The 13,122-nt window shown below is 39.1% G+C and overlaps 1 protein-coding gene across 1 annotated transcript in view; it reads right to left on the bottom strand.

The window, feature by feature from the left end:
- The window catches only part of slit3 (slit homolog 3 (Drosophila)), a 174,755-nt gene that overhangs the window by 12,912 nt on the left and 148,721 nt on the right, over window positions 1–13,122 (bottom strand). Inside the window, exons 28-32 of the mRNA XM_058798199.1 lie at window positions 11,312–11,451; window positions 8,885–8,978; window positions 6,529–6,666; window positions 4,510–4,744; window positions 2,319–2,449 (exon numbers count right to left, since the gene is read on the bottom strand). Of these exons, the coding sequence (XP_058654182.1) occupies window positions 2,319–2,449; window positions 4,510–4,744; window positions 6,529–6,666; window positions 8,885–8,978; window positions 11,312–11,451 (738 nt within the window). The remainder of the gene's footprint in view (window positions 1–2,318; window positions 2,450–4,509; window positions 4,745–6,528; window positions 6,667–8,884; window positions 8,979–11,311; window positions 11,452–13,122) is intronic.

The raw sequence follows: 13,122 nt of genomic DNA on the forward strand, positions 1-13,122 counted from the left end.
AAGGGAAGAATGGCCCTCTGCAGCAGCAATGGGAGGCACTGGATCAATACAAAGTCATCAAGCAGGCAGGCACGGCCTGAGCACCCGGCTCACCGCTGTTCACGTCTACTGCCTGCTAAAACAGCTGCCAGTCACAAACGATCACGCTCTACTTCTACATCAGACACAGATGAAAAAGATGCCAGAGACCCTGATTTACGCCACATACCCATTCTTAACAGAAAAGGACACTGATTTCTATCTCGAAACGCTTTGAAACTGTACGCTGTCATTAGGTTTGTGTGCAGACTGGATTTAAAAGCTTGAATCTGGGCTTTTGAAACCCATTAAAGAGCCTGTGCTCGCTTAATGACATCCGCAGTGACCCACCAGGCCGGAGTCAGGCACCATCTGCGCCAGACTCAACAAGTCTGTTGTCTGCTGAAAGGGCAGGAGGTGAGGGCTAAGAGCTCTGTGTTTATGGGGGCTCCAATGAGCATAGAAATCGTGGCACTGCAGCACAGAAGCGTTCACATGGGAACCGGGCGAGAGAAGCAAGCTCTCGCCTGAGGCATATTCAAGCAGGTCATGTAAACCCGGAGCTCCTATATGGTTTTATGATGTGCCACGAGCTTACAGGGATTAAACCTCCCTGAGAACGGCGAGCAAACTTACCCGCAAACGCGGCTTTTTCACCCTGCACTATTCTGGACAAGAGCAGGGGGGCCTCCTTTGAAACGCAGTCATTTTTTATGGAAGATGAATGAGTGTGTATGTTTGATGTTTTGAAATAATTTAGGGTGGTATATGTCTATTTAGATTATGGTGCTGCAAAAACATCTGGCTGTATGGGTTTATTTACTGTGTAGAACAGAAGTGTGATTGTGTTTGTGGGTCTATTACAAAACCTGGTGAGCTACAGAGGCAGCTGACTTCTAAGAGAACTTCGTAACTAAAATGGAACCTCTTAGGCGACTAATTTGGAATGTTCTACATAGGAAGCCACAAATAACATTCCTCATGTGAGGCGCACTGGAGACCTGCGACTGATTCACAATGCAATGCTCTAATAAATATACATAGTACACATGGGTAAAACCATTTTCAATTATATTAAAATATTTATTAATTAAATTTAAGTCGGATTGAGCCGTGCTTTATGGGTGTTTTCCTACCTTATTGGCGAGAGCACTTTTTCTCTGTTTGCTCATGTAGCACCGATTTAAAAAATTGCTTTTCTACTGATAGACAGCCAAGTTTTATTGAAAGCCCATCTTGTCAGTGGTGAATTACCCTTAAAGGGACAACTCTGTAGTTCACCTACCCCTAAAAGGTTCATAGCAGTACCGCTTAGAGTAACCCCTTTTTTAGGGGTAAATAAGGTACAAAAGTAAGGGTGTGCGATATTTATCATCTGTGATAATATTGTAATTGTTGTTTAAACAATATGCAAGCTGACATGATAGAGTACGTATGAGTACATACAAAAACACATAAAAAACATCCTGAAAGCCCAAAAGCATTCACTGTGTGATGATGCCTATTAGAATGCAGTTAAAATGCCCCAATAAAAGATATTACGTTTATGTAATATCACACAAGCAATAGTGCAGTAGTGCAGCAATAGTGAGCGCGTTCACAAGTGTGATCATTTTTGACAAGAGTTCAACAAATAAGATGTTAATATCGAGCGAGTTACATTTTACACACAATAATGTCTGTTTTTTTTTTCTGTTTTACCAATGAAAATAGTTCCAAACAAAGCTGGAGCAGAACATTTGTGCATCTCAAAGAAACACTGTGTTGTTTCATTCCTGAACGAATCTGTTTTTGAACACCTTTTGAGTCAATGATCCATTCATAATGACAGTAGCTTGAATCAGCTCTTTTGAAAGAATCATCTGTTTTGAATGAATCGTTTGAATGATTCAAACATCCATTCATATAGACAGCCACCTCTTAATTTCTAAATGAATCAGCCGTTTTGAATGAATCATTTGAATGGATGATTCAATGAATCACTTGTACAGACAGGGAATTGTCGCCACCTACTGGCGGTTTTAGTGTCATATTTATTTATCCATGACAGGCCTAAACCAGCCAAGGTAACAACATATTGTTTAATTATCATTATCGAAAAAATCCCCAAAATATCAAGATAACATTTTTTGTCAATATTGCACACCTCTAGTACAAACTAAGATGCCTCTTTCTACTGCCCCTACAGGTGTTGTGCACATAAAGGTAAGATTTTTGATTAAGATTTTTTTAATGATAGTGGCTATATCTTTAAAATATCGCTTACAAAGTGTGTGTGTGTGTATGCGCCGTATCCTCACCTGTACACTGTGGTTGGAGGGTACTTGGCAACATCATAGATTAAACGTATGTGTCCCTGGTACAGCTCTAGGGCGAGTGGGTCGTGGTCCTCTTTATACAACAGAATGCCATTGTCCTTATCTGTGGCTACCTACAAAGAAAGAGAGGGGTAATGGGAAAGAGACAGCAAAAGATCAGTGAAGGAAAATGGCAGAAAGACTTCTGAAGATTGAGGTGGAAGGGTAAAAGAAGGATGTACAGAACAACCAAGAGTGCATGATAAGCACACTATTTTAATACAACATGCACACCGAGAGAGAACCGCCGCAGGCCTGACACTTAACTCTTTGTTTAGTCGAGGGCATCAAACAGAACGCCTGCGAGCAAGCTGTGATGGAAAACAGCTCACGTTTATATATAAGCACTAGGACGAGAGGAAAAAAAGAGCAGTTGATGGCTTATGGAGTGTGGAAGCCCCTCTACACATCAGTTGAGACCAAGTGGACTTCTTACATTCATATCCTGCAGGCATATGGGCCGTTAATGTGTCCCTGTATTGGGTTTCTGTCAGTGGATATGTCACAGGAGGACAAAGTCATTAACGCTGTTTAGCACAGTTTTACTAAGAACGCTGAAAAAAAAAGAAAAAAAAAGCAACCTAATTTGATTGCTTTTCTATATTTGCAGTTCCCGAGCGTGTTGTCTTTTAGGGCCTGTTAACACGAACAGAGCGAAAGCTGTGATGAAGTGCAATGATGAAATGTCACACTCTTACACATGACTTAATGTAAAAAGTAAATGTCCTAAAATTCATACAATAATGGTCAACAACTGGACAAAAAGTTAGTGAAAAATAAATATACTAAAATGTATTTGAAATAAATGTATTTTGTGCTTAATGTACTTCAAATACATTTACATACAGTATGTATTGAATTAAAAACCCTGCGGTTGTACTGCTATACTTAAAGTCTGCTAAATTGGAACAACTAATTTTGTACTTAATGCACTTTAATTGTGAAGAAGTAGTGCTGAATTCCAACGAAAGATATATTGAAGTATATTTGATTGTGCTAAAGTGGATCTATTGCTACTTCAGGTACGCTTTAAATATCTTGCATTTAAAGACTGATATTATTCAAAAATCATACTATCCTCATCAACAGTGACGTTAAGTAGTGACACATTTTAGGAGAATGTGCATTTTAAGAAATGTGCATTGTGCACAAGTAGTACTCCAAATAAATGTTAATTTTATTTTTTTATATCAGCAAGTCTCGAGCGATGTGTCGGTAAACGTGTTAATAGATTTGAACCATACTTTGTATGAAATAAATGTATTTCAAATATATAACTTTTTTACTAGGGATTTAATGATATTTAAAGGTAAATTAAATTAATAGTAAACATGCATGCAATTAAATATTTAGAGGAAATATTTAGAGCAAAGGTTTTTTGTTAAAAGAGTATATTTTATGAATATGGTATTTGGATTCCTTCACACATTTTAATTTATTTTTTTCATTTTAAAACCTTTTAAATTGGACATCACTTATCTGAACGGCCTATGAATTTTAGACTTGTGTTGAATGAAAAAACTGACCCAGTTTTTGAATAAACAAACACGTAGCATTGCAGTTTCATTTTAAATCCTCATTGTCCATGTTCTCTTCTTGCCCAAAATTATGACTTGGTTTAGAAAGCACCATTACTTAACTCACAAAGGCCTCTCGATCTGCAGATGCACTAAAAGAAACCGAAACGGAGAGATGCTGACGTCCACTAGGAGATAAACAGCTACTGAGCTCTTATTAATTTCTCCTACTTTAATTAACATTAGTGTGCCCTCTCGACGGTGAGAAGATAGGCTCATTTGTAGCAGATCTAGCGGTTATGCAGGGCCCCTGATTGCAACGGATAACAGCCGGCTCAACCTCTATTACCATAATATATGTCCTCAGGAGAAGAATTATTCACGCAGGTGGACAAGAGGTGACATTCTCATAATGTCAAAGAGGCCAAAGCTGGCTTAGACAAGGCACTGCGGATGAAAAAAGACCTAGACAGAGACGCAGATTGCTTCTCATGGCTGCAGATGTGAGTTCGGGTGATACGCAGACTATCCTGAGGCTAGTGATATGTGAGGTCTGTATTCCAGAAACTGATCTGGGACCCTTTGTTTAGCATTACAGGAAGTGGTTACAGGCATACCTGGAGGGATATGTGCATGGGTGGTCGGATCTTGGCGCCTGAGAGCTCCAGATAGGTATCTTTGCCGAGTAAGTGCACTGTGACCATCTTATGACACTTGGAGCCAGGTGGACACCGGCACACGGGCTCTCCCTCCACGACCAGACACTGCGCTCCATTCTGACAGTAAGATTGATCACATGGACTCGTCTTCTGGAGTAATATCATCGGTGGAGGAGTCTCACAGAACAGCCCACTAAGGAAAGAGACAGGGTGAGGGTCAAAAGTTTGGAAGAATTAGGATTATTTTTTACTGTTTATGCTCACCAGGGCTGCATTTATTTGATGAAAAATACAGTAAAAATAATATTGTGAAATATTTTTAGTTTAAAGTGACAATTTTCTGTTCGAATGTGACCCTGGATGACAAAACCAGTCTTAAGTGTCAATTTTTCGAAATTGAATAAATAAGCTTTCCATTGATGTATGGTTTGTTAGGATTGGACAATATTTGGCCGAGATACAACTATTTGAAAATCTGGAATCTGAGGGTGCAAAAAAATCTAAATATTGAGAAAATCGCCTTTAAAGTTTGAAGTTCTTAGCAATGCATATTACTGATCAAAAATTAAGTTTTGATACATTTACGGTAAGAAATTTACAAAATATCTTCATGGAACATGATCTTTACTTAATATCCTAATGATTTTTGGAATAAAAGAGAAATCAATCATTTTGACCCATACAATTTATTTTTGGCTATTGCTACAAATATACCCCAGCGACTTAAGACTGGTTTTGTGGTCCAGGGTCACATGTGTTAAAATGTAATTTATTCCTGTAATGCAAAGCTGAATTTTCAGCATTATTACTCCAGTCTTTGATGCCACACAATCCTTCAGAAAACCTTCTTGAATATTAAGTATTTTATAGACATGGGCAGATGTACAGTAATAAGATATATCACAATAATGAAAATGCATGATACTGTTATCATGGGCACTTCAAAAAAACTGTAAATTATTATTAATTACTCAGATTTTTCGAATGCATTCTAAGAATACTAAGAAAATTCAGTTGTATGTTTTATTAACTAATGTGATCATTGTTCTGTAACATTAACAGATGCCTAGTGTAACAAATGTAGCTATTTCTCATTGTTAATGCATTGACTAACATTTACTAATACATTTTTACCTATTGCACTTTATAATTCTTGTTTACTTTGAACATTTATAAACAATAAAGCAACACACAAAAATGTATAGTTTTGTTTATTATACCTGTTAACTTATTTCAATATCGTGATAATATACCATGATAAAAGCTTTTATACCATCATATGCCTAGTATATTATTGAAAACAATATAAGCCATTTTTCAAGCACTTTTAACTTTCTTTCTTTCTTTCTTAAATCTAATTCACACAAGAGATGAAGACAGTGTTAGAATATTGATGGAGTGTCAGGATGGGTGGTAAGCCAGATTAATGTGGGGCTCAAGGCACCATCAGGCCCTTAATTAGTAGCCGTAGTGGAGTGAGGGATGCTGGGGAGAGAGCTATTGTTCTTCTGCACCATGCCACACACTCACACGCACACACACACACGCCAATGTTATAATTAGCCATATGGATATTCATCAGATTTAACTACACACTATCATATAACAAAGGACCAACAGAAGCTTGGTGTGTCAACAGTTTTTATATTTAAGTATTATTACTTGAAATATAATAAAACTGAAATATTAACATTTTGAATACATTTTATAATAATATTTAATATACTATGTAATATTACTATTAAAATATTAGGATAATATTATTATTATAAAATATAATTCTAAATGATTCCTAAATAAAGTATTTTTTTCTCTCTCTCAAAATGCAGTTTTTCGTTTAGGAGTAGAGGTATGGATTAGGTTCAGATTAGTTTTAACAGTAATTCACTTACAACAGAAACAACAGAATTCTATGGTGTGTGCTTATTTAAATAAGCTAATGCACGCGTGTGAGTGTAAATAATGAACGAGTCTCACCTGAACCCCTCTTTGCACACACACGTGTATCCGTTGATGGCGTCATTACACTCTGCTCCATGCTGGCATTTGTTCTCCAGACAGTCGTTGTAATCCTGCTCACAGTGCTGGCCAACATAACCCGGTAAACATTCACACCTGAAGGAAAACAACAACAACAACAACAGTTTAGATGCTACAAAAATTACTAGCAAAAGGGGGACACTAGGTAAGTTTAAAACACTATCTACTTGGTAGTGAATTGATAATGAGACTTCAACCATAGAGTGCATTAGTGCCCACCCACTTTTTCAGCAACATTGGTTCCGAAAGACTCCCCTTTTTTAAGCATTTAAAAAGGATCTTTGTTCAAGCATTATAAGCCATGAACCAAACCAAGCAAAAAACTATATGAAAATTGGACAAAAAGACAAAGTGACAAATTACATGACTATGTACTTTCCAGTTTTAGTGAGTGAAAGAACTACACTGCCAATTGAAATAAAAAACTATTCATTTATAGTTGTTGGTTGTCTGCATAGTAATACATATATATATACAGTGGTGTGAAAAAGTGTTGGCCCCCTTCCTGATTTTAAATTTTTTTGCATGTTTGTCACACTTTAATGTTTCAGATCATCAAACAAATTTTAATATTAATCAAAGATAACAAGTAAACACAACATGCAGTTTTTAAATGAAGTTTTTTTATTATGAAGGGAAAACAAAATCCAAACCCACATGGCCCTGTGTGAAAAAGTGCTTGCCCCCTCCTATTAAATCATGAAAGAACTGTGATTAACCACATTATTTTAGAAAGCTGAGTTGAATTTCACTAGCCAAACCCAGGGCTGATTATTGCCAGACCTGCTGAATCAAGAAATCACTTAAATAGAACCTGTCTGACAAAGTGAAGCATGTTTAAAGAGCAACACATCACGCTGCGATTCATAAAAAACAAAATAGTTTACATGTATCAGTCTGGAAACGGTTATAAAGCCATCTCTAAGGTTTTGGGACTCCAGCAAGCCATGGTCAGAGCCATTATCCACAAATGGAGAAAACTTGGAAGAGTGAACCTTCCCAGGAGTGGCCGGCCTACCAAAATTACTCCAAGAGCACAAAGACGACTCATCCAGGAGGTCATAAAAGAACCCAGAACAACATCTAAAGAACTGCAGGCCTCACTTGCCTCAATTAAGTTCAGTGTTCATGATTCAACAATAAGAAAGAGACCAGGCAAAAACAGCATCCATGGGAGAGTTCCAAGGCAAAAGCCATTGCTGACCAAAAAGAACACAAAGGCTCGTCTCACATTTGCCAAAAAATATCTTAATTATCCCCAAAGACTTTTGGGCAAATATTCTGTGGACTGAAGCGACAAAAGTTGAACTTTTTGGAAGGTGTGTGTCCCGTTACATCTGGCATAAAACCAACACAGCATTTCATAAAAAGAACATCATACCAACAGTCAAACATGGTGGTGGTAGTGTGATGGTCTGAGGCTGCTTTAGCTTCAGAACCTGGATGACTCGCCATAATTGATGGAACCATGAATTCTGCTCTCTATCAGAAAATCCTGAAGGAGAATGTCCGGCCATCAGTTTGTGAGCTCAAGCTCATGCGCACTTGGATTATGCAGCAGGACAATGATTCCAAACACAGCAGAGTCCACCTCTGAATGTCTCAAGAAAAACTAAATTAAGGTTTTGGTGTGGCCAAATCAAAGTCCAGACTTAAATCCAGTTGAAATGCTGAGGCATGACCTTAAACAGTCCATTCATGCTCGAAAACCCTCCAATGTGGCTGAATTAAAACAATTCTGCAAAGAAGAGTGGGCCAAAATTCCTCCACAGTGATGTGAAAGACTCATTGCCAGTTATCACAAACGCTTGATTGCAGTTGTTGCTGCAAAGCGTGGCACAACCAGTTATTAGGTTTAGGGGGCAAGCAGTTTTTCACACAGGGCCATGTGGGTTTGGATTTTGTTTTCCCTTCATAATAAAAAACTTCATTTAAAAACTGCATGTTGTGTTTACTTGTGTTATCATTCGCAGTGCTTCATGGGAGTGGGACCACTGATTGGTGGAATGTTCTGTACAGCATTCTGTTTGTGTGTTTTTCAACACAAATTCTGCTATTAAACAATTATTTTTAAAATAAGTTGAACTCATGTGAACAGTTGGGTTGAAGAAAAGCATACATCCTCAGAGCTCACAACAGGTCTGTCTTGTATTGTTAAAAATCACTTTCCTAATGGAGAAAATGAATAGAGCTTCTACTTTCCAGAACCTGACTGCTGCTCTATTACAGGCAGCACAGGCAAGTCATGTTGTCTTTCGTGTGAAGTTCTGACCAGAGGAGCTCACACACTCACCTGTAGCCCTTACTGAGGGGAACACACTTGGAGTCGTGTTGGCAGAGGTCAAACCCAGGCAGACAGGGGTCAATCACCTCCTCACACAGATCACCTAAGAGACACACAAAGAAAAGGAACAAATGACTTTAACAGTTGCTCTCTCCAGCGTCCGGAGGTTTATCACATGCTGAAACACTCAGGGCCTCTGCTGTCTACGGGTGAAGCGCACAGTTGTGCGGCTAAAGGAACTCTTTGAATGAATATACAGCATGTGTGTCACGACCCTCCTCGAGGTGTTTTCGCCCCTCACACCATCTGCCAGCATTTAGACTGTGTGAGACTTTTTCTCCTCCAGGCTCAACTGAAAACATCTTTGTGTGATGGCAAAGTCTTTCTAGAGCACACAGCTCAGCAGGCTCCATTCGGAGGCACTAAATCACTGCCAACCAGAACCTTCAATACATTCCCTGTTCCCGTCCACCTGCTGTAGGACGTCCGGCCCTGCAACAGGCTACACTGGGTCTAATCCAACCTCCACATCTCTGCACTCGTTCACCCAGATTCCAAGCATTTCCTGTCCAGCACACTTGCGCTGGTGTTGCTAGTTGCATGGCACAGCAGCAGCTCGAAACAGATGTACCCTCTCTGTGCTCAGGCCCTTGAGACGGGGTTTAGGTGGTCTGCTGCCAGGCCAATTTCCTCTAGACCCTTTCTGCAGCAACTGTGCGTGTTCTTCAGGGAATCAGTGCAGTCGGAGTCTACAGCTGATGTTTCCTGCATGCACCACACAGGCTGGAGTCTGGCAAAGAGCTCAAGCTGTGGGTTCTTAAATCAAATCTGGATGTTGGTGGTAAGATTTGTACTGACTGACGTTAATGCAGTACAAAATACAGATATGGAAATACAATGAAAATAGAGAAGGAATGAATCTTTAAAAGACTTGACCTTTGGCAAAGTGTGAAGATTCAACATTAAACAAGGCCTGAAACAGCAAATTGCCTAGCCTTGTTTGGGGCATAATGACATTTTGGAACATTTTTAGTAATTTACACTACTGTTCAAAATGTTTTTAAAAGAAGACTGCATTTATTTGATCAAAATACTATAAAATGACAATGTTGTGAAATATTATCACAAATAATTAAAATAACAAAATATTTCTATTTATTTCTATGATGCAAAGCTGAATTTTCAGCAGCCATTCCTTCAGTCTTCAGTGTCATATGATCCTTATGAAATCTTTCTAATATGCTAAAAAACTGCATTTATTTTAAATAGAAATCTTTTGCAACATTATAAATGTTATAAATAATTTGGATCAATTTAATGCATCCTTGTTGAATAAAAAGTATTAACTTCTATCAAAAGAAAATAAAAATCTTAAAGACCTCAGTTTTTTTTAATGGTAGTATATTAATTTCTTTTAAAAAGAAAAGTCCCAATACAACTGTAAAACATAACATTTCCCACAATGCCCATTGGGCATAATGTTAAAACAAGAGAAAACATCATCAGTATAATAAATCTTCAAACCTTCCTTCTCCCCTTTCACTCACATAATTACATACTTTATATAAAACTAATGAAAAATACATTCTTGAGAGCGTCTGATCTATAGTCTCTGATACAGATGCCAGTGAATTGGAGATAATAAGATGAGCACTGCATATGTCCTGCATGCAAGAAAAACCGCAAATGAGATTTTTGTGAAATATCACAGCAAACGGAGACTCTAGTTTTAAAAGACTTTGGTAAAAAAAGCACCTCCTCTTGCTCCTATTCCTATTTTAATTTCTCTTTTAGGGGAAACCCCTGAGCCAAAGTTGATACTTGCATGAAACATAACTGATAACTCCATTAAGATCAACCTCTGAGCAATACAGTTTTTTTCTTGCTCTTTAACCGGACAGCTGTGTGTGCCCTACGAGCTTAAGGATGTGGCCAGGCTTATACCGCAGCAAGTACACACTCTCTACCAACTGCACCCGCTCCAAGGGAGGTGGCAAAGAGGAATGCCGTTATAATGACAGGGCCCACTAGGAGCAGTTGCACTTCCTATTTTGAGGAAAAGAAGAGAGAACAAGAGCAGTGGTGCCACTGGACGGCACTTGGCAGATCTGAAGTGGAAATGAACAGACAGTTTTAACAACAGCTGAACTTTAAATCCGCCGAGTCAGGACTTCTGTCAAAAGCTGGTTTGTTTAGTAAAACTGCCCACTACCAGTCTTAACATGTATATTATTTTGGTTTCTTAATGTTTTCTTAGCCACCTCAGTTGTGGCTGGAGGATATAAATGCAATTGGCACAGTCATGCCAGTGAAATGGCCTCATTGTGGTAAGACTGAGACAGACAAATAGGGCAAAATGACTAAGAAAATGGTAACAAAGAGTCTGAAACATTCTGAATGCGTTTGCAGACTGGTTTAAAGAGCTTTAACTGGTACCTCTGTAGTTCGGAGGGCAGACGCAGGTGTAGTTATTGATGCCGTCCACACAGGTGGAGTTATTCTCACAGTCGTTGTCTTCACAGTCATCAGGATTCAGCTCACACTGCTGGCCCTCATACCCAGGCAGACACACACAGCTAGAGGAATGGGAAGACACAGGACAGTGATCAATACTTCAAATGTTAGAACAAAAGGGAACACATGGGTTTCAGTGATTTAGCTCTGTTGGGTGACACCCTGATAGTGCCAGACTGATTTTTTCAAGTCTGCAGCCAGAACAGTGTCATTTGTTGCCATTTATGTCTCATTGTTTGGTCTTTAAATGTCAACCCAACATCCTTCATTAGCGCACTGCTCACAGCCAACAGGAACACTGAGTTTTGGTTTTAACATGCACTGAACACATTACAGGAATAGCTCAGCCACAAATGATAATGCTGGCATGAACACAAAACAAGATCTTTGTTTATAACACTCTATAAGTTCTTGTTTACTGAGAATGTTAGGATTTTGGAAGAAGATCTTCAGACACTGAGTAAACCTGGACTCACTTTTATGTCCTTTTCTAAGCTGTTAAGCTTGACAGTTACTGGTCACCATCCACTTTCTTGAAGGAAAAGAGCAGCCTGAACATTCTGCTAAACATCTCATTTTGTTCCACCAAAAGCAAGCAATAAAATAGTGACTAGATGATGGAAGAACCAGGTCATTTGAGTCTGAGTCAAAATGCTCCTGGAGTCCATGACTGTTTTGGTCCTTGAGTCTGTGCCCATAATTTCTTGGTCTCAAGTCCAAGACTATATTTTGATGGTCTTGGCCCTCAAAACTGAGTTCAAAACCATATTTTCATTGTATTGGTCTTGTCTTGCTGGGAGTATGAGGACTCTGTCTTGATTCAGACTCAACCCTTTTCTTGTCTTGGTCTTTAACCAGAATCAGCCCACTTCTGGTCTCGGTTTTGACTCAGACTCGACTCTCTTCTAATCTCAGTCTTAACTCAAACTTGATCCTCGTCCGGTGCCAGTCTTGACTCAGACTCAACGTTTTCTGATCTCAGTCTTGACTCAGAATCAACCCCCTTTTGATCTTGGTCTCGACTCAGACTTGACCCTTTACTGGTCTCGGTCTTAAATCAGACTCAAATCTATTCTGGTCTCGGTCTTTACTAAGACTCAACTCTCTTCTAATCTTAGTCTTAACTCGAATTTGATCCTTTTCTGGTCTCAGTCCTGACTCAGACTTGACCTCTTCTGGTCTTGAATCAGTTGTAACCCTCTTTTGATCTCGGTCTTGATTCAGACTTGATTTTTTCTGGTCTCGGTCCTGAATCAGACTCGACCCTCTTCTGATCTCGGTCTTGACCCTGCCTCGACCCTCTTCTGGTCTCAGTCTTGACTCAGACTTGATCTCTTCTGGTTTCGACTCTTGACTCAAACTCGACCCTGTTCTGGTCTCAGTCTTCACTGGGACTCAAATGAGCTGGTTTCAATTACACCACCGCAAATTACCTGCTGAAATTCCAAGCAGCCCCTAATACTTGTATTTTTCTCTGTTGATTTGGCTTTCTGTTGCTATCCATAAGACTTGTAGGTCAGATCCATCAGTGACTGAGGCTCAGTGTTTGATAAACCTCCATCTCCATGGTGACTTGTTGAGCAACAGCAGTAAAACTTATCTCACTGTTTAGCAGAACCCACACCCGTCTGTACCCTTCCACCCAGTCCCTGCCCTCTGGCTGCCAACTCTCAGGAGCTACGCCAGCAACCGATATATTCCACCCTCAGACACATAAAAACACACAAATCTCT

Source organism: Onychostoma macrolepis, chromosome 14, assembly GCF_012432095.1.
Source record: "Onychostoma macrolepis isolate SWU-2019 chromosome 14, ASM1243209v1, whole genome shotgun sequence".
Classification (NCBI taxonomy): Eukaryota; Metazoa; Chordata; class Actinopteri; order Cypriniformes; family Cyprinidae; genus Onychostoma; species Onychostoma macrolepis.